Source organism: Lepisosteus oculatus, chromosome 17, assembly GCF_040954835.1.
Source record: "Lepisosteus oculatus isolate fLepOcu1 chromosome 17, fLepOcu1.hap2, whole genome shotgun sequence".
NCBI lineage: Eukaryota > Metazoa > Chordata > Actinopteri > Semionotiformes > Lepisosteidae > Lepisosteus > Lepisosteus oculatus.
The window spans coordinates 19,714,920-19,737,844 of record NC_090712.1 but is presented as its reverse complement, the minus strand read 5'-3'; the positions used below and the strand labels follow the sequence as shown (position 1 = coordinate 19,737,844).

The window sequence follows — 22,925 nt, the reverse complement described above, 5'->3', positions numbered from 1 at the left end:
TACAACTAATTTTCCTGAAACAAGCTACAAAATGTTTTTCTCTCCAGGAAGATTATTTTAGTTAAACACAGATCACCTGTGAATATGAGAGTGATGAAGGCACACATTCAAATTATTGCTGTCAGGACGGTCTATTTAGAAATGCAGCCAGCAGCAGTTTAAATACATTAATACAGTGTTTTTAATGTATAGTAAATAAATAACTAGATTATAAAATAACTTTACAGTTTATACAACAAAAGTACTTTATGTTATTCTAATTGCTGAAGACACTTATGCCACTTATGCCTGCATCCTAGAGTGACAGTGATACCTCTCTACCCCTTTCAAAGGTGCCATTATTTTTACTGCGGGTGCTACTGTGAAGCCAACCAACTTTGAAAGGCACAGAGAGGTCAACAGCTGAGACCAGTTTTCTGCTGGTCCAGCTGCTCAGTTTGGAGGGACAGCCTGATGTAGGCAGTGTCTGAGTGATTGGATACACCTCCCACTTACTAACGACTCCTCGCCATTTATGGTTTTTCAACTTTGTCTTTAGTTTACGTTGTATGGTTAAATTTTTGCTAGAAATTCACTACCTCTTTGAGGGACTTTATAGAGACAGGTGCATTCATTCTAAAGCCATGTGTACTATTTTATTGCCCACAGTAACCATTCAAATAATTTTGTGCACCTGCACTAATTTACAGGACGTTTGCCATACCAAAGGGGGTGAATACTTATGCAATCGTGGTTTTGTGGTCCTGGGTTCAATTCTGCACCTGGGTGGTGATCTGCATGAAGTTTATATGTTCGCCCTGTGTTCACGTGGGAATCCTCCAGGTGCTCCAGTGTCCTCCCACAGTCTAAAGAAATACTGGCAGGGTAATTTGCTCCTGGGAAAACTGGCCCCTATACTGCCTTGCTGGGATAGGCTCTGACTCCTCCACAACTGGTTAAAAAATGGATGGGTGGATTTCCTTTTGCAGTTTCTGCTAAAATGCAATTTATTTTACCCATAAAAGTAATCGGTTTAAACATTCAAGTTTTGATTTAATATTCACTGTGCCACTAGTTAAAACTGTATCTATTTAGCAGTATTAGAACCACGAAAAGTAAAAGGTACACTATTACACAAAATGTTTAAAATGTCGAAAGTAGACAATAGCCAATTTAACAATGACTATGGCATTATTTCATAAACTTATTATTTTGAGGACCAGGAAAGACTTTATTCCAAACTGAAAAGGATGCATATAAAATTGCACTTTTATATATAAAACATCTGAATTTATATTTTTCAGATAGGATCTCGTAAAGTAAACTTTTACCTGGTGAAAACTAGATTTGTAAGATGCTTCCTGAAAGATAAAAAAAAAAACAGAACCCCCCACACAAGCTTTTAAAATCATACATTTTAAAACACTGCATTAATATCTTAGTTATATTGAGACCGTACTTCCAAAACTCACACAATAAGAGAAGCAACTTCTTTTCAAAAATCTTCTGCTATCTATTCTTAATGTCCCCATTTCCAAATGCAGATTAACAGAAAAGATTGAAAGGATAGGCATGGCTCAGTAATTAACTCTGTTTTGTGTCCAGAAAAAATATTACTCTGAACTTCTGTAGTATATATCTGCTACTCTCTCTATAATGTGAAAAAAGAATGGTAAAAAATCAGGCACAAGTGGATGATACCTTATTGGAAAATGACATTGGATCAAATTATTTTTCCTTTGTTTGCTCACTTTCTGGATGGAAATTTCCATGGTGATGAAATCGGGGCCCCAGCACATTAAGCATATTGATTGTGCACTCAGATCTCTGTTTACTCAGTAGAGAGATTATCTGGCAAGAAGAACAGCAGTGAGGGATGCACAGCAAACTGTCTGAGACCTCCTACAGGAGCTCTTTTTCTGCATCAGCATCTGTTAGCCTGGCTTTGCAATGACTTCCTGCCACTCCCCAGCCAGCAAAAGCCCTGGATTTTTAGCATTCTAACCACCATATGGGTTGGAAATCATTTCTAGCTGTGCTCCTCTTTAATTTTTCACCCCAGCATCGGATTCTGAAGACCTATTCAATTTCTCATAAATTCATAGAAATTTACAACACGGGTGGCTCTCTACTGAAAATACTGAATCAACGGGTTAACAATCTCTGGCTTGGCACTCTTTGGTGACAGCAACTACTGTGTTTTTTTTTCATTGTTCTGTGTAGTAAAAAAGAGGCTGCCTCTCTTCATCAGCATTAACAGAATCTAAAATTTTAAAATCTCGACACTCACAAAGCTTAGCTTTACACATCACGTATTGAGGGGAACATTTCCTGGAAAAATAGGCCAACCTGAAAAAGAGTGGGACACAGGAGACACACCTGCAGCCCTGCTATTCCATTGTAATAAAATGCAGTGCAGCCATCCAAACAGTGGCTGTCCAGGATAAGATTCCATTTCAAATAGTGTTGCCAAGCGTTAGGCAACAACACAGAATGCACAGCCACAGAGGGTCTGGTTGCTGACTGTCTCAATGTACATTTCTCACTTGCAGCCTCTGTTTCAGTGTCACAGACTTCATTCTAGCTTCAGGGAGGTTGATGAGACTAAGCCTTTTTTTGAGAAAGGATTACAATAAACCAAATTTCAAAACCTTTCTATTTTGCAAAGGTTTAGGAGGGAAACAACACTTCAAGATAAACAACTGAATAAAAGTTTCCAAGTTATAAATCCCCTAAATGACTGCCCTTAGATCTCCCCCACACACACTCAAGGCCATAGAATATCTCTATTTAAAAATGAAATCAAAAAGATCAAGCAGTGACTGACTGCTTTAAAATTAAATAAGGAAAGAAAGTGATAATATATAAAAATAGTTAGCAACAAGACAGCCAGTTGCTAGAGCCTGTCAGTACAAGGATACATCTTCAGAGTGCGAAAGAGTTAACTTATCAATATACAGTAGATAAGAATAAAACATAAATCACAAAGAAATAAAGTGATGTCCTTTCTAGTGGGTAAATTTCTATAACCACAGTAAACGATGTGTAAAAAGTTTCAGTTCCAACAGGAAGAAAAAGATGTGTGTAATTCCATAGAACAAGCAAAGACAAGGAATGTTTTTAGAAAGGAGACACTGCATTCAAGAGTTTATAAGATACAATAACTGAAGTGTTGGATTTACACAGGCACATTCTAGGCATGGCAGAAATGATCATGGCGATTGAGGTGTTTTAGGAATACTTCATCAGTTCTGTATTTATTAATCTTGTTGTTTATCTTATCTCAACAATTGACCACTTTGTTATTCTGCATCTCTCTTTTGGGGATATATTAATAATACACATACGTATATTTGGATACACATATGCAAAAATTTAATCCAGAATTAAAGCTACAGGTATGATGTATTATGTTCATGTTGATCAGCTCCAGTTTTAAGGCTGGAGATCATAAATTGCATTTCCCATTTATTATTTCATTTCACTAATTCTTATCTCACTCTTTTTCATTGAAATAGAAACTCTTTGATGAACACTGGCACCAGATTCGCCTTCTGGTATCAGAGCAAAGCGTCACTTTGTATGTTGATGGCCAGCAGACCGAGTCCTTGGAACTGGGTCCTGCCCCTGGTATCTTTGTTAATGGAAAGACGCAAGTTGGAAAGTATTTCAGGAAAGAAGAAACCATACCTGTAAGTTTTTCACAAATCCCATGAGGATTGATATTTCTGGGAATTTAAAGGACAGAAATACTTAAAATTGGAGACTTCATTTATTAAACTAAAAAGACCCTTCTAATGGTTTCCTCGTAAAACAGGCCAGAGACAAAGCACAACAAAGGTTCACAAACACTGAAAAGTCAGACATTGATTCAGACATTGATAAGTGAAGATGTTGTTAGAAAGGAGGCCATCTCCTATGAATCATACTGACAGTATGGAGAACCAGATCCCAGTGTTTTGCGCCCACACTCCTTATTAGAGGTTTTGATGAGAAAGACATTCTGTCCTCTTGCTTTATTCTCAATGGTTTGTCTCTGCGATTGTGTTCCTCATCTTGCCGATTCACTGTTCCAATCAAATCCAGGGGAAGGAAATATACTGCCAGCTTTGATTCTAGAGCAGACCTCCTTATTCAACATCTTCAACGCTCAAAATAAGAAATATATTGGTGAAATTATTTTGGTCTGGCCTGTCACAAAATAATGAATTGTATTTTGGTGTTAAAGTAAGATTAAAGCAAGGGACTGAAACAACTGAAATGGTTAACAGCTGTTTTCTTACTGGGTTTGTTCATGCTTTGACAATTGGAAGTAACTCATCCTTCAGTGCTGGCAAATGACAGATTGCCTTAGCAAGAAATAAGTAAGAGAACTTGTATCATGGCATTGTTCAGATTCAAGTTAATGTCCACATGTATAGTCTGGAGTAATAATCAACCATTTTAAAAATTCATAATTGAAAAAATAAGACAAAAGTAAAATAGATATGGAAGCAGGGGTAGTCAAATTGTACAACTGTCCTGTTTGAAGCTCACTTGAATACTTATTTTACACAGGAGTTTGGTGAGAAAAAAACTGATACCTTGACTCAGGTTGAAAGAGGAAAATGCTTTTTTGAAAAACTCATTACAGCAAAGGCTTAAGTGCTCCAGGAATTATAGACACAAATAAAACACCAGCACCAGACAGTCCCTCAATCTGTCATTTCTTTCAAAGAAATGAAGGATGTTACCCATATCCCATCAGTGCAGATCTTTCAGGAGTCACTGCAAATAGTAACAGTCTAATGAAGGCAAGCAATGGAGTTCCAGATATTCATGATGTACTGTACCATGAATTCTGAAGATTAAAGAAACATTTTGTCTGCCGACGCAATAGAAAATGTCTAAACTTATTTGGTGGTACATCATATGCAGCATTACAATGACCCAAACACATGGGTAATGCAATCAAGGAGTTAGTCAGGAGATAAATAGGGAAAATTTTAGATTGGCCAAGCATTTTTATCCAAACTGAGAATACACTGTATACTCATTTTACATTCTGAAAACTGCATCCAAACACCCCAAAATAATTTAATAATAATAACAACTCAAAATGGCTGCAGTAAGATCTTGTCAAATCATCTCAAATGGTTAGTCAAATAATTGAGTGAGCTCAATGGGTTGCAGACTTCATACAGTTATTTCCTCACAAGTGATATGAAACCTAATGCTGACTTTAAAAAAACCCACAAATCTCTTCAGTCTTGAACAGAAGAAATTATAAGGGAATCTGATACGTTCAAAAGTTCTACAACTCAACCCAAATGGTTATTTTCTGCCCAGCAGCATAACTAAAACTTGAGGGCATTACTATATATATTAGACCAAAGCAGCAGGCAGTTTTTTTTACACAAAGGACTGTGGATGTCTGAAACAAGATGCCAACCCATGTTACCGTCACTGATTCAGAGGCAACCTCGAAGAAGCGGATGAATAAAATGGCTGAGTCAGTTAGCTGCAAGCAACCATGATGCGTTGAGTGGTCACCTCTCAGTTTCAGACTGACTTTCATAACCGAATGAAAAGAGGTGGCAAATCAGGGATGCAATTTTCATAACTTTTTTCTAATTTACCAGGGAAATTTTAAGAAGTTTTCCAGCTCGAGTATATTTTAAAACATAATGTTGCCACTATTTTTCTAAGTAAATTCACCACACTCAGCCCATTTTTCCTTCAAACAAGCACTTCCCTGATAACAGAGCTCTTCCGATTGCTCCTCTGCTTGTCAACAGCAGACCTGAGGTAATCAGTCTCTAGAAATGCTGTGCAGACTTCAAATGTTGGAGTCTACTGCCACACAGCTGTGTATTGCAATACATTTCTTCCTTGCACAAAAAATTGAAGACCATATGTTTCAGAAATCCATCATCTAGGAATAACCATAGGAAGAACAGAACAGCATTAGTCATACATAATAGGTGATATTGCTTAAATTAGGCATGAATTCTAATTATACTAGATATGTACAGTTTGAATAATTAAAAGACTGAAGAATGTGAGCTGTGAAACAATTTTAAATGCTGCTCACACATGAAGTGCAAGTATATAGATTTCCCCTAAGTATGCAAAAGCCTGTAACAGCATTTGATTTCCTCCTACTACAATTCAGATCCCTAAAAAAAGAAGTAGGATTAATGGCTGTCATTTGAAAATGTTATCCACAGCCATATATTATTACATATTATTTTATTCTTATGACTCAAATCATAAAGATTAATTTGGCATTAATGTTTGAAAAAAACAATACAAATATCGGACACATTTCCAAGTGGAGGAGTTATTTACTCTGGGGAGCTCCATCAGAATGAAATCATTTTAGAATAGGTCACATGAGGACTGAGATAGAATAAATCACTGAGTCATGATGGTATGTTTCCCTGTTAGACATGAGGAAATGACAAATATTATTGATAGACCCTTAACCAGGTTAGTTCCACTTTCACTATGGAAGGGAGTTGTACTCACAGATTGGGAAACTGCAAATACTGTATAAAGCTGATTCATAAAAAGGGGAGCAAAACTTAAAAAGGAAAGTATAGAGTGATTCGTCTTACTTCTGTTACTGGTAAAATCATAGATATTAATTAGGGTTAAACTAGAAGGATGGTGTTTTAGGAGACAGATGTATATATTTAGGACAAAAATACTTATTTTAAAAAGGTTTTGGATCTTGATGAATTTTTTTTAATTAATTTTTAATTGTTTAATAAACCTGATAAAATTATTTGAGCATGCAACGGGTACAATATGACATTATTAAACATTAGTTTAGCTTCATGATAAATTCTGTCACAGTAGGTTCATTCTGAACTACAACACAAACAAAAAAAGGTAATGGACTGATTTCAGTTGTTCTGTTAGAGGATTCTTATAAATTCTTAAGAGCTGTTGCTATTTGGAATAGGGACTTTAATGTTACAAAGGAAGAAAAATCCTGGGGGCAACATTTAGGACAATATGCCAAAAGCCCTGGCCATGCAGGCATTCTCAGAGCATCCTTGACTGCTCATACAGAATGCATGGAGCTACCCTCTTGTCCCATGTGTATGCTTCGTCCAGGGGACAGGTGGGCACCTGATGCACGTGTGGAACACATGAGTGCCCAGATGTGACATTTACTGGTCTATCATGCTTCTTCTTCTTCGCTCACTATTCCAAACAAGGATATCCCTTGCTCTCCCTGAGCACTTTTGCACATTGATCATTTGGGTCTTGCCCACTCACAGAGACAGCAGAGGATCTGGCTGGTTGGCTATTTTGGGTGTCTCTGCATTCCCCTCTGGCATCATCAGATCCTGGCCTGTCTTGGTGTTGACATGAAGCTCTGATCCATGGTGCCAGAGGAGTAAGGGAAGGTTGGAGTGCTGCAGCTGATACAGTTTAGCCCTTTTTCCACAGTGTTTCTCTCATACTTGTCTAATTTTGCTTAGGGGTCCTTTGGGTGGAAACTTGGAAGGATTAAAGTGATGGCAGGGGAAGAGTGGGGTGGGATAGGGGGTGGTGTTGTGCTGGACTGTTTTGTATCTATTTTGGTCTATTTTTAGAAACTTCTAATAAAAAGCAGTTAATAAGAACTTCATAAACAGGACTTTCAATACCTGTAGACAGTTTTTACAAATCTTATATGTTTTCTACATATTATGCCTTTATATCAGACATTTAGAAATCAATGTTGCAAAAGGGATTTTGCTTTAATCCCTAGCATTACTCCTAGCATTGATGGTAACCAAAAACATTTCCATAACAGAACTGGTATCACAGGAAAAAGCACAAACATATACAAGGTGACACCATGGACTTGTCGATTCCAAACCATTTAGAACAAAACATTAATCAAGAGGACTTTTCATCTTTACAGCCATCAAATAAAGTCACTACAAAACTTATGTTGATTATAATGGCCTATAAAGAGTTTTAAAACTGGAAAATGTAGTAGAAAGAAATTATGGAAAATATAAAAGGAAAGATGTGGATTATATAAAGTATTATTTAAATGCATGTCTAATCACAATTCCATAAAACATTTAAAGATTGTTCTGTGGTACCCTGTTCCGAAACATCTGTAGAACAGAAATATCGACAGGAAAGAACAAAGTTTATAGCAAAACTTGCATGAAACCCCTTCTTGATCTTAAGAGAACAGGAAGCCAAAGTCTTATAAGAGACTTGTAGGCTGAGTGTAGAGGGATACAAAAACTGCAGTGCAGCTGAAGAATTAAGCTTGCTATTTTCATTTTTAAAGCATTGTTAACTAATCAGTAATATGTAATTCACAGTTTGAGATACAGAAACTCAGAATCTACTGTGACCCTGAGCACAACAATCGTGAAACATCCTGTGAAATACCTGGAACGGTAAGTATGAAAATATATTTTACACCAGTACACACATCTGATTCAAGTATATTTTAAAATGCACATTGTTATTTTTTGTAACAAACAGCAGAGGTAATCATGTTCCAGTACCATGTTTGTTATATTTGTTCAGGGATATAAGACCATTGCCATTAAACTGAACTCCAGGCATTGCTTTTATACTGTAAGCGTAACCACTTTTTAACAAGAGAGATCATACGAGATATCAGAGGGACAGAATTTGTGGGGTATAGCAGAGTAGTTTTTGACATCTGCTGAAGTTCCATGTTCTTTCCTTAGAAAAGTCTCTAGTTTCCACATGGGTAACCTATTTATCACTATGTTGTATCCTTTCCTGGCTAGTAGCCTTTATTTTTAGACCATAGTTCCAGATTTTGCTTCAAGTGTTGGAAATGTGTTTTGTTTGGTTTACATCCCTGGGGCCCAGACGGGTAGTTCCTTCCACACGAAGGCGATGGGAGTGGGTGGGAAGTGGGAGGAAATGGCTTGAACCCCAGAGCAGGAAATGAGCTGAGTAACAGAGTTGAGATGTATCTGCAGATACTTGTTTTAATGTTAAAAGCACAATCAGGTCCTCCTGCCTATTTTTGTGGAGGCGCTTTTCTCAGTGACAGTCATAACTCCCATCTCCCTCACCACCATAATATTTAAACCTCTTTATTTTAATTTCACTATTTATTAGTTGGTTTGACTCTGCTAACTAACTGCCTGGCCCTGTGTTATTTTCCGGTGATCTCTCTCCTGATCTTTTTTCCCTGCAGTCCATGATTATTATTGTAAAGGCTTTTTCCACAATGATGCTTACAGCTTTATGAGAACGCCTGTCAAAATGTTTGCATCCTGTGCTCTATAGTCATTCCTTTGTATCTTTTCTGGGATTTTGAGACCAGTGACATGCTTGGCTGGTTTCCTTCTACTACAGATGTGAAACAAAGCCAGAATGAGTTTATACTTTCAGGATTCGCACTCTGTCTAGGAATGGTTTAAAGTCTTATCCCACCAAGTCAAAACAAACGATCAGCATGCAAAACACACAAATCCTTTAATTGCTTTTAGCCCAGTTTCTGTCGATTTAATTCCCTGGGTGGTAAGGTCTGTAAAATGCTGTGGTGTGACATGATTTCACTTTTTTTTTATAGGATGGAGAGGTACGTATTTTGCCAGGTGGTAATACTATTATTGAAAAAAAAATGTTTTGAAAATTCATGGACAGTTTCCCAGCTCATGAGGTAAGTTTATCCTTTATTGTACATGTACTTCATCAGCTCAGTCACATGCTTAACCGTGCAGTTAAACAATCAGGCCTGCTGTAATCCAGTAGGGTCCTATTTAACTCACTTGCTCAACTGCATACTTGGAGTCAATTAAAAGAAAAAAAACTAATAAATACTAGTGGTCTCCTGGCTCTGGCAAACAGTCTTAGCTGCCACTTACAGGACCATGATCTTGGAGGAAGATTAATAGATCAGACTGAGTTTAACTCCTAAGTGACTCTTGTATCTCTGTTGCAGTGTGCAATCAATCCTGGAGATATTGATATTGAGTCAACTCCAGCTCCTTGCATATGCCCTCCTGGACAACCTGGGCCGCCTGGCTTGAAGGTCAGTTAACCAAGATGATAACAGCAAATGGGAGGAAGAGTAATAAAATCATGTGTAAACATTGTGTGATGCTAACCAAGTGCAAAGCACTGTCCTTATCACAATTAAAACTGAGCTGTACCAGCCAGGAACTGGCAAAGCCAACTACAGCTAAAAAAGTTGAACGCTAAAATAGGTTTTTAGGCAAATTCTAATTTTTTTAAATGATTTTAGATTGATTTTAACCGTGTTAAAGGCTACAATAAAGCAAGAACTGTATATTACCGCAGTATTTAAACTTTCATGTCAGTTTCATTATGCAGAACCAATAACTACACAGTAGTCAGTAATTGCATCTTAACAGGGCTCTTTTATAGGCAGAACACCTGGAGTTGCATGAAAGCATTCGAATAGGAAGTATAGTGTAGCTGAAAGTCCGATAAGATAATGAAAGTACATGGAATACATGACATGGATCACCCTTAGGATCACCCATACGGTAGATCATGGGATCAAGTCCCTCAGTGCAGACACAGCACTGAACCCTGAGTGAGGTACTTTGCCCCAGTTGCTCCGGTCCAGTCAGCTGTACAGCTGGAGCCTACATTGCTCTCTGGTTCATTTAACAACACAGAAACCAGAGAAGCACTGGCCCATCGTGACACTGTGGCTCCTGCATGGACTTTACTTTGGTGACCTATGCAAGTGCATTGGATTAATGGCCGTGCCTTGAAAGCGTTTATCAGATTTTTAATGTTTCATTTTGTGCCGCCTGTGAGAAGTCTTGTCACAGGAACGGTTTTGGCTCCCGCTCCAGGATCCCTTTCCATTTCACTTCCTATTAGCAAGACAACAGGGCAAAACACGTGACGTGACCCCAGAGGCACCGCAACATCTGCGGAGTGTGGAGAGGCAATGGTCTTCCACTGGAGATGCACTGTAACTTGTAGACCAAAATACACTAGTAAACTGGTGAAGAAGAGGAAAAGAAAACTGAATGAATCTTGTTCACAGCAACTGAAGAAATCAGATTGCAGAGGAAATGAGCTAGAGATCCAGCTTTAAATGCATGTTCAGTCCCTCCGTTCCATTAATTGAATTTTCATTAAATAATGTATTTAAATTATATTTGCATCCTTGCTATTTACTCTGCAGAAACAATTGTAGTTCTGGGCAGCATCAATCCTCCTGTACAAAAAGGTCTTACCAGACTCCTGAACACCACCTGGCATGCCCACTGTGTTGGCAATGGGTCTGACCTTACGGCAAGATGAAATGAATTTTTAAATTGTTCAGTAGTACTGACTGTGGAGTTCTTTTTGATAGCAGACAACAGAAATGAAACTAGAATTTAAAGAAAATAGGTTACCAAGTCTGATTGCTGTTACAACTTGGCTACACCCAGTGTCTATTTCTGTCTCTTGGACCTGTCCCCCTCTGGAGTGGACATCACAGCTGGACACTTTTCCAGATATGCTTCCAAGAATCCAAGCAAGCCGGGTGCCTCAAAACTCACAAGACGGTCCCTCTGCCTCCCACATTTAATGTTAAAAAGTAGACATGCAAAGCTGTAAAACTCCCATTAAATAAAAATGATATCATAGGTTCTAAGGAAAAAGACTAATTTTCCTCATTTCATTCTGCTTTTTGAATCCAACTGCATATTTTTAACGTCAAGTCAATGTAGTGACAAAAATGGTTGTTCTGTAACTGTCTATTGCTGTTCATAATTTTATCAGCACATCAAAAACAAAGCATGGCTGCTTCCCAGATGTCATTTTTGGTCGGATATATTTCTGGAAAACTTCAGAATGTTTTATATTAAGTGCAGACTTTTAACTTTCTTAGCGTGGATTGAAGAAAAGCCTTTATTTAACTCTTCAAAATGATGCCTAGGAGCATTTGTGACAATTTAAAATACATTACTTCTTTAAAATGGCTTCCACATCAGTTTTGTTTTGTAAATTGGATATAGCACTAGAGTACAGAAGAGGATTTAGTGGGGGAGACCTTGTGCAAAGACACTCAGCTGTGATTGAAACGGATGTCTGTATTCCCATCCAGAAACACCACCTCACCCTCACATTAAATGCTTATTGTTAGATTATTAATGCATGTATGTGTCTTGTCAGGGTAAACCTTCTTTAAAAGGCTGACAAGAGTTCCATGGAAAGAATATCTGTAATATCTGGTGTGCTTAGGTCAATAAAAATAGAAATAATAAATAATCTATGATCTATAATTTCCACTAAAGAAGTGCCCATGTACTGAATGTTTTCAAAACAATAGTGTTTAATTCAGAATATGAAGACGTACTATATAGCAAAACAAGTTATAATAAACCATAGAACATGCAAATGTCCTTAAGAAGCAGGCAATAGCAAGTTACAGTATGTGTCTGAAACATGATGCATGCAGAGATCTGTCTAATACTACCTAATTTGGCCTCTTAAAAACTTTTTTTTCTCTTGCTTTTTAAGAACTGGCAACGTGGACAACAAGACAGATTTTTCCCAATAACAATGCTTGTTATAAGTTAATATTTTTGTCATATTATTCTTTTAAAATGCTTCAGTAATTAAATCAAATATGAAAACCTGAAAATCCCAAAAAGAACCGGAGTTACAGGTTATTAGCACTTTTACATAACAGTGCAGTTTGAATGCACTGGTATATTTTCATATTTTAGCGAGAATAATGTAACCTGTTTTATATTGCTCTCTTCCAGCTGGGCTTGCAGCCATATTTCTATGGAAAAGTTCATCTTAATCAGCTCAGCCTGTGAGGTTGTAAAGGTTAAGATTTGTCAACAAGTAACTTGTTTTTTAACCAGGGAGAACAAGGAAGAGCTGGAGAAGCAGGGCAGCCTGGTCAGCCTGGAGCTGATGGTAAGCCTGTGAGTACTACGCACTTTCATATCCCAGCATTGTATCATGAATGTATGGCACAGCAACGAGATCATATGCTTTTTCAACGTGCATCACATTTCAAGCAAATGCAAGCAAAATGCAAAAAAACCTTCCCGAAAAGCATGAGGAGAACCTGGAAGGGCATCCTGTTATCAGAGTAGTCTCACTGGTTACGTTTGGTTCAACCGCAGTGAGACTAGACAGAATAGACAGTTTTGCATAATGTTTTTAATAGAACAATATGTGGGTATATACAGTATGACATGAATTATTTTTAGCTTTATATTTTCATCTGAAGCTGATAAGTCAGGGGAGGGAACATCTGAAAGGGCTCAAACAGCAAGTTAACCTTGTACTGCAGTGCATGCCTTCCTCATTCCACCCCCAACTTGAAGAGCTGCTGGGAGGGATGGGAAAGGGGGAAAATCACCCTGACACTTTCATTCAAGTCAACACGGATGGTGTAATGTTCACCTGGGACGTCCCAAATAGCGATCTGTCCCTGAAGGCTGCCAACTGAGCAAAACCTTTATCTAAACTGACTTGGAGGGAGAAGGAGACTTCACCCTCCCTGAGGGACAGAGGAGAGCTGATCTGGGGGAAAGTAACCCAAATTTGATGACTGGTACCGTCTTCCCAACTTTGGTAAGAATGTGTCACTGGGAAGATTAGTTTACGGGTTGAAAAAGTAAGTGATATAAAAGGAACAACTCACTTTCTACAAACAAGAGTATGGTCCAGACTATGGTCAGGATTAGTTTTCTTACCAACATGCATTTATATGGCTGTATGAATAATTTATTAATATATTTAATTCATAACAGATTTATAAATGGGATTAGCATCCCATAATCTAAAGTGTACCAGAACTAATAAGTAATATAATGTGTGCACCACCATCTTTATTTCTCAAAATATCTATTAACAAAGCTCAATAAACTGGCTTCTTCATTTATATGGGTGAGGGAGTTTCATAATGAATGCCTTCTTTTAATCCGAGGCAAATCAATATGAAAGAGCTCTTTTGCACACAGTTACACAGAGACAGGATGATGACATTGGAACAGCAGGATTCCCATCCTGCAATGGGGTGAGCAAACTCCATGTGCTCTTCTCTCTGTAAATTAGCAGACCAAAAATGAAGTTCAAATTGAAGAATAGCATGTAATTCCAGCACACCGACATACTTCAGAAAAGGCAATTAAACTGCAGTGGAATTTTACCAGAAATCTTTCTGTACCATACCAAGAAGATTTTGAAAATTAAAGTACCTAAGACTGAAATGCAAACAGTTTCATCCTGCAAATACAGCATTTTGCAATGAACAATGGAACAAAGCTTGTATTTGTTCAAACGGGGCCTTAGTGTTTAAAACTGAATGTGACAGTATTCAGTAATTCAGTCATCAAGCAATCTTTATAGAGCTTTGAGATAGATGGACATTGGCAAAAAACTGCCTTTACAAAGTTCTAAATATGACGGAAATGAAAACACCTCCTGCTGTCAGACACTGGTCCATGAAGATGTCCCAGAAGGACCTATTAGGTTAGTGGCTAGGCAGGCATACTAAACTATTTCTGTGATGCATACTATACAGTATATGAGGAGATCTGTGCCAGATTTTAAAGTAAGCAATGAAAAATCCAGTGTAATCCTTGTTATAAGGAGCTCATGTTTCTCAGAACTATTTACATACCATGGACATCTCGTGCTAAAACAGCTTGAGAGTATGCTTCTTAAAGACATTGTAATACTTAAATAATCTGAGCTCAGTAAAATATAATTCAATGCTCTGAACAATGAAATAGAACCCCTGGCTTGGCGTAGGGTTATTAAAACTAAAGTCATTTCATTTGCACTTGAATAATTCAATTTATAATTTCTAATACAGTATATACTGAATTATATTTAGTATATACTTAAGGAATTATTAATGGGATGTGAAAAAGATGCAGATGTTTCTTATTCCACAAAGATAAAACACAACTATAGAGAAGGAAATTTTGACTCTTTAAGCCTAGAATTCATGCCATAAAATTCACATTATATTGAAATGTCTTAAATTTGGTAGGGGGCGGATGGTCATTGTTTCCATTAAAGCTGCTATACATCTGCCCTTGGGGATCAGAACTGGATGAATCATGAAGGAAAAATAAATTATTTCTGTGGACATTTGTAGGCTTTCAATTTGGCTTTCTTCATCCAGTACTTTTCTGGAGAATGAGTCACATTTTACAGTGATAGGCTATGGCACACAAATGTGGAAAAGGACTTTTTGTAAATATTCACAAAGGAGCACTGAAATACTGTAAATACATAAATGGAAAAACACCTAGTTCTCGTGCACTAAAAGTGCTAACTGCTTTAGCTGCTGTACAGTATGTTACACTATAGAATATGCAATGCAGCTGGGAACAGTTCATCTCTGAAAACAGTAGCATTTATTGAACATTCAATAATGTAGTTGCATTGTAAATTGTAGTTGCATTATGATATTTATATTACTGTGAAGTGATTTAAACAGTAATATATTTTGGTTACTGGTAAAGAATTGATATTCTTATCATCTGTCTCCCTCAAAATTCTTCCTTTTTTCTTCACTGTATTTAATACATTATAACTGTAAGCTTCAGAACACATAATTCAGGCCATCCTGTCCATTAGGTTTCTAGGAGGTTCTCAACTTTACAAACTCAAGGAGTAACTTTGTAAAGATCAGCAGAGAAACTGTACCTACATCATGTTCCCTTGCTGTATTTGTTACACTCTAAAACCTTCATAAAGCAAAGTGTTTTGTGGTGTACTTCTGTATTGACCTGATGCTCACATTTGAACTTTCTGTCTTAGGTTTTGTTTCCCACGTTTCCATTTTAGGACTCGAGAATCCGATTGTGAGTCATGTATGTGGGCTTTTAGCTCCAAATGTTTCAAGCAGTTTGTTATAATCTTTAAGGTCAAGTGTTTCTAAAGGAGTCTTTGTATGTGCACGAGCTGTGAGGCATCATGCATCTGTAAACAGTAACAGTAACAATGCATCTCATGGTACTAAACAGAAGAATTAGTATGTCCTTTTAAAAAAAAGGTTATCAAGTTTAGTTTTGCATTAAAATAAGCAGGGGGAGTAAAATGGACAGCTAAATATAGTTAAATGTTGAAATTTACTATTAAAATAGACTGTAAGTCACACTCAAGAGCAAGGAAGTAATATTCATACTGTTTCTCATTCGTCTGAAATTCTAAACACCTCAACCTTTTCATGGTGGACTATCATCTCAAAAATAAAAAATAAGATTTCTGTGCACTTTCACTTCATCATAGACATTTAAAGGACTCTAAACAACACTGGTCATTATTAACAGAATACTCCTAAGTATGCCTAAATAAAGTGAGAACTGTAAGTGAACTTTTGTTGATGACAAAGCAAAAAGGAAAAAACATGAAATTAATCATATCTTCTGGACTGTATTCCTAATCATAAAAAAAGGTTCTTATTTGGTCTGTTGTCATAATCTATTTTTCCAGCTTTTAAAGAACAGCCTCAGTTTCCAAAAAGATACAGTGTAATAATAATGCTGAGTAGACAATTCTATTAATAGTAGGCATAAGAAACTGGTTTGATTTATAATTAAGTCCTTCTTGTTTTCCATTCAACATCTCATCCTAATGTATTTGATGAAACAGCAATGTTTCAGAACAGGCTGAGTACAGTAGCTTCTTCCAAACACTCACAGCCCTTTGAGTGAAGATGCAGCACATATTTCCAGACATGTCAACTAGCAGTGTACACTGCAAACACTGAGAGGCACTTTATATGCAAGCTAAACAAAGGAGTCAAGGTAATTAAACAATGTATATTCTTTACTGAAGAACATTATTTAAACATTGCTCAGCTATGTTTATGAAATGTACTGTTTTATAAAAAATGAATAAGAATCACAGCACATACAGAAATCATCACATTATATATATATATTATTACAGTATAAATATTAAACCTATTGTTTTGGAAATGTTCCCATACTAACATGCATTAAAAGAAGGACCACTAAATGACAGTGTCACTATGTCAGTTTTAATTTTAGTGCAACAGGCCTCAACAATACAGTTAATAAATTCACATCAAAGATAACTTTTTGTGTGCAACTTACACTTCTAATTTGGGAAGCATACAGTACTTCCATATGTCCAGAACAGAATATTTTACAACAGAAGGTACTTCAGAAGCATGCAAGATTTATTTTAAAAGTTACAACAGTGTTGTTTTACACAGTATACTGTATGTGTAAAACAGCATAGGCTGTGGAAAATGTGGAATTATCTGCTAGTGTTGCTTTCTGTTTCTATATTAATTCTTTTGCAGCCAGAAATCAATCAACAATGATTACATGGTTATTAATGTTTCTCTGTTCTATTTCTTCATGCATAACTGTGATAAAGAATCTGAGCTCTCTGCTATAGTGTTCTGCGTAGAGTGAATCATTAGACTTGGCATAACATGGTCATTCTCTTTCAGGTTATTGATTACTTTGGTGTAGCCTCCCCAGAGACGCTTAAGAGATTCAGTTCTTCTCACCTGTCCACAAAGCAGAAACCTTACCAATACCAGTTTTTTTACGTCTTAACAGGGGTGCAGTGGGGTAACGGTCTAATATAGTTTCCTAGCCTGTTTCAAAACACGAGAAGAGTCCAGAATGAAAAGTCGTTTTTCAGCTCAGTGCCAGTGTTGCCACAGTCCTGTAAACCACAGAGGACCTAGCACAGCACTGGGCTGATCCTGAGAGGATCCAAGTGGACTGGAACCAACAGAATGGTTTGGGAATTCCTTCCCAACATTAACCACTGTCTGCATGAAGTTAAAAAAAGGAGTATTCCTTAATCAGTTTTGATTCTCCTTTGATATTTTTGCTTCCTCTTCACTGCTGGAGTCAATTTACTTTTTTTTTCCCCCCAATGTGGCGCTCGAAACATTTAGCAAAAGAATCATCTCACAATAGGCCACAGCAATAATGACGCACAAAAAAAGTAAGCCAACCTAGCAAAGTTTAAAATTTAAATGTACATTCTATATAAATACCCCACAGTTTATAAGGTTATATTCAAAATCTAAGTTGATGATAAACAGCAACAACAGCTTCAATTCTGTTTGCAGGACAAATTTGACAGTTCTGTTTAGGTTGATCTTCTTTGAATCGCCAGTGTGGTTACCTAAACTAAAGACAGTGTTTTAAAAAGAGTAACCACAGAAGCAATATGCAGAAATTGAATTACTGATCTGGATCTGATCAAAAAGTGGCTTTTGTAATATTATTTTTTAAAATCAATTATTTTCTCAAATATATTATGTATTTTCTCGTACTTTGCATTATGACAAATCCCACACAAGCACTGATGAAAAACCCAACTTCCCCATGATCAGAGCTGCAGTAAAAAAACACATTTGGAAGAACAGCCAAGATTAAAAACCCCCATCATATCTGGAAGTGTGCTGGCAAAATGCAGCTGATGAAACATTACTGTATAACCCTAATAAAAACAAACAGTCTGTGTCCTGAATTTTGCACATGTAATAATAAATCAGTAAAGTAATTTATCATATGGTAACAAAGCATGATGAGTGCATGATAATCCCTGATAGATATGAAAACCACACATGATAAAAGGAAGGAGATGGAGTTAAACCACAGTGTTTCCTTGAATTACAAAGACACTGTACTGTGCACCTAACGCCCGGCTTAGAGAAGGAGCAGAACTCAGTAGTAAAACACTTCCATTCTTCCATTTTTCAATACATAAATGTTCTATACTATACAGTATGAGGGTGTAGTTGAAGATTTCACTGATTCATAGAAACGATACTGTACACACTCTGTGATACAAACTCCATTATGCTTCATTTGATTTGTTAGTTTTTTGGCAACATCCTTTAGGAAGCAGCATTTTAACCATTGCCTCTTCATCACTATGCTTTCATCGCCACAATCTACAGAATTCTTTTTATTTCATGTCTTAGCACTTCCTAAAGTGAGCTCTGCCCTCTTGTTCTTGCTTGGGAGTTTTCACAATTCTGCCATGATGAAAGATTCCCCTACATGTCTTTTCACATACTTGTTTTTTATTTGGCTATCCGATGTTGTGGAAATTGTTTGATCTGATATTTCTGATTTTTTATTTTATTTTGACCCGCTCTTGACACCTAGCAGTTCTTTTTTTTCCAATCAACTTGTGGGTTATTTTACTCCAGTTCTTAAACAATTAAGGCATAAATTGGTATGAAGTTTACTAAGAAAGAATAAAGTGCAATTTAATTTTAAGAAAAAAACATCAATTTTTAAATCATTAAAATCATTTAAATCTATGTGTAAACAAAATACAACCCTTTGGTACTTTATATAGCGTAAGAAATGATACCAAGTGAAGAGTGGATATTAACAGAATTTTAAATCTTATTTAAAGTTTTATTTTTATTTTCATTTCGCAGGGGGCACCAGGACTGTCAGGGAACCCAGGGCTTCAGGGTACAGCAGGCATTCAGGTATTAAAAGCACATCCAGCATTCTTGTGCGACAAAGTACTAAAATACACAATTATACATTAGACTGCCAGTAGCCATATCACCCTGCAGCTCACTGCTGGCAGCCCACTGGAGCTTAGGAGGTGTGAGCCTGGCAAGTACCTGGATGGGAAACTCCTGGGAAAAACTAAGGTTGCTGCTGGTAGAGGTGTTAATGGGGCCAGCAGGGGGCGCTCGCTCTGCGGTCTGTGAGGGTTCTAATGCCCAAGGACAGTGACGGGGACACTGTACTGTAAAAAGGCACCGTCCTTTGGCTGAGACGTAAAACTGAGGTCCTGAATCTCTGTGGTCATTAAAAATCCCAGGGCGTTTCTTGAAGGGTAGGGGTGTCCTGGCCAAATTTCTCATTGGCCTTTACCAATCATGGCCTCCTAATAACCCCAATCTCTGAACTGGCTTCATCACTCTGCTCTCCTCCCCACTGAGAGCTGGTGTGTGGGCAGACTGGCACATCATCCAGGTGGGGCTGCACACTGGTGGGGGTGGAGGGGATCCCCATTACCTGGAAAGCGCTTTGAGCGGTGTGTCCAGAAAAGAGCTATAGAAGTGTGAGCAATTATTATTAGTCTCAACTGACACAAACGTAAATACTGTTTTTTTTGTCTTCTAGGGACCACGTGGGGCCCAGGGATACAAAGGAGAACCAGGAAAGCCTGGCGATCCGGTAGGAAGTGTGAAAAGTAAACTAATTTGAGGTGCAGTAATCAAATTACTGGTCCAAGTGACAAATTTATTACACCAACACATGTTTACAGTTTTTTTTTAAAACCATGACCACGCGAGCCACTGACATTCTTGGAGTAACTCTCTATTCCACATTGGTTTTAGGATTTATAGGTTACTCATCATAAATCTCTCCACTCCTTTTTTGGTAGTAACTTCTTTACCCTTTATTGAAGAGGAAAAATGGAATTTGTTGTTTACAAATTGACTTGACTAACCACTAACCTTTGCTAATAATGCTCTTGCTATAATTTTCCCCACACCATTGCACTTAAAAGATTGTATATGTTGTGAAAGATATTTGTTAACAGTAAAAGTTGAGTCTCTAATGAAAGGAACACATGTCAGACATACCCCAAGGCTCTATTCAATATATATTATTGTCTATGTATCCATCCATACATCCATTTTTCTAACCATTCAGCACTACCCAGAGCCATGCCTATACCAGCAAGCAATGGGCAAAATGCAGGAGACATCTTAGATTGGATGCCAGTCCAGCACAGGGCAAGCACACACAGACACTCACACCAGTGCCAGTTTTCCAGAAGCCAATTAACTTCCCCGCATGTCTCTGGACTGCAGGAGGAAACTGAAGCTCCCGTAGAAAACCCATGCGAACAAGGAGAGAACATGCAAACTCCACACAGACAGCGCCCCAGAGTCGAGAACTAAACCCAGAGCTCCAGCACTGCATCACTGCACTGCCTTTTCCATAAATCCATTAATCCTAATTAACTACCACATGCTCAGCTGAACCTAGACTCTAGATTTAACACATTTACCACCAACACTCGCCAACTGCCCCTTACTGTTCCTCACTTTTAGAATTAGCCTTTAGAATTAACTAGTAGAAGTTGTGTTGGTTGGCGTTTTCTGGGACAGACGGATTAAGTTGTTAATCCTTATTATGATTAATAAGAATGTTGGATTTCAATTGCCAGACAAAAAAATATATTTGCTAATTATAGGGTCAAAGGGGGATGCCAGGAGTACCAGGGCTGTCAGGTCTGCCGGGAGAAAAGGTAAAAACTCCTTGATCGTTTTTCCAAATCAGGTACGGTACTCGAAGAATCACTTTTTTGGAATATATGAAATACATTCACTATGTTAGGATGCTTAATTAGCTTATTTTCTGTATTATAGCAACTTTTCTGTCTAGTACTCATTTCACATTATAAATGATTAATACATCACCGTTTAATGGTAACTTAATGATAGTTAAGGGCAGCTCGTAACAGACAACAAGAGGCATATAAATTTGTAAGTGATTTATAAACCACGAGGGAACTTCAGACATTCTGGGAAGAAAGCCTACAGCATCCATCTGTTAAAAGTGTAAAGCATGCTATATATCTTCAAAGCAGTGGCGTTGTTTGTTTTTTCCAGTTGTTAATTTTCAGATGTGGTATACACACACTAGTATAAGAAGTTTTTTTTAATATGTCATGCATTTTCTCAGAAACTGTCTCTTGACCACACAGGAATGCCATATGAGATAAAAAAGTTCATTTTCAAATGCTGTAAATTCACATAAAACTCCACTATGAGAACGCATTGTCTCAATGTGCACCTTTAAAGAATCAACAAAAGATGCTGTTGTGGGAGGGAGGTGATAGACATTACATCATAAAGTGATGTCATAGAAAGGCATACAGTGTTCCACAGTTGTGTCAAAGCAAAACTGGGCCAAACTGTCTTTTTTTTATGCATTAAGAATGAGTTTCGTCACATAAAAAACTCAGAAAGAGCACTGCTGTCCCTTAAAGCACTAAATCTCCTTAGCCAGCAAAACAAGAAGACTAATTTCTTCACTGTAAAACCACTGTTTCTTCATTGAGAAACATAAAAAGGCACCCTATTTAAAAACAATGAAAATATAAATAAACATGCTTTCAACTTTAAATATGCAAAAAGTAAGTACAGTTTCATTATAAATATATATAAAATATTGCACATTTCCCACCTAATTTAAGTCAATCATCTCAATTAGTGTGGGTTGAGTACTAAAACCATCCAAGACTAAAACAAAACTCTGCCAGGACTTCCTATTCATATGAGGCAGTGTATTATGGTTGATCAGGTCAGGCAAACACTACAGAAAGTATCGACTGTTCAGTAGCAAAATGCAAGGCTACACCTGACAGTGGGTTTCTATAAGGTGAGCACAAGACTGTGCCAGAGATTTTAATATTACCATTAGAGCTTCCGATAGTTGTTCTCCTTAGGCACTTGTTTTATGGCATATGTGAACTTCATTTCTCAAAGTCTGTTATTTCAACAGCTGTTCGATTTCTGCTTCCATCTCTTTTTCAGGGTGCTCAGGGCCAAAAAGGAGAAGCTGGACTGCCTGGCATCAATGGGCAAACTGTATGTACATAAACCTGAGGGGAACTTTATTTTCAAATGTCTCCCTAGGTTAGCAGCTGAAGAAGCAGATCTTTTGTCTTGTAAAGCTGTAATAATAACCTATACTCAACATAATACCTATAAATGCTGCATGTTCGTTTCTTTAATGTATTGAATTTTCTTTTTTGCATGTGTTTTTATCATTAAACTTTTCCTTAAACTTTTCCTTATCATTTCCTTAAACTTGTTCTAATGTTTCAGGGAGAAAAAGGAAACAAAGGATCGGCAGGGCCTGCTGGTCTCCCAGGACTCCCTGTACGTATGACACCATGCATTAAGGTTGATCGAGTTCTGCACACCTACAGCCTTTAGTGACGTGTCCACCATTCTCTAC

The 22,925-nt window shown here is 37.3% G+C and overlaps 1 protein-coding gene and 1 long non-coding RNA gene across 2 annotated transcripts in view; one reads left to right on the top strand and one right to left on the bottom strand.

Moving 5' to 3' along the window:
• LOC107079380 (uncharacterized) overlaps nucleotides 1–22,925 on the bottom strand; it is a 100,181-nt gene that overhangs the window by 41,773 nt on the left and 35,483 nt on the right. The window lies entirely within an intron of this gene.
• col21a1 (collagen, type XXI, alpha 1) overlaps nucleotides 1–22,925 on the top strand; it is a 60,405-nt gene that overhangs the window by 12,084 nt on the left and 25,396 nt on the right. The window contains exons 6-14 of the mRNA XM_069180051.1: nucleotides 3,498–3,671; nucleotides 8,301–8,378; nucleotides 9,911–10,000; nucleotides 12,813–12,875; nucleotides 19,367–19,420; nucleotides 20,070–20,123; nucleotides 21,154–21,207; nucleotides 22,499–22,552; nucleotides 22,793–22,846. Coding sequence (XP_069036152.1) covers nucleotides 3,498–3,671; nucleotides 8,301–8,378; nucleotides 9,911–10,000; nucleotides 12,813–12,875; nucleotides 19,367–19,420; nucleotides 20,070–20,123; nucleotides 21,154–21,207; nucleotides 22,499–22,552; nucleotides 22,793–22,846 — 675 coding nt within the window. The remainder of the gene's footprint in view (nucleotides 1–3,497; nucleotides 3,672–8,300; nucleotides 8,379–9,910; nucleotides 10,001–12,812; nucleotides 12,876–19,366; nucleotides 19,421–20,069; nucleotides 20,124–21,153; nucleotides 21,208–22,498; nucleotides 22,553–22,792; nucleotides 22,847–22,925) is intronic.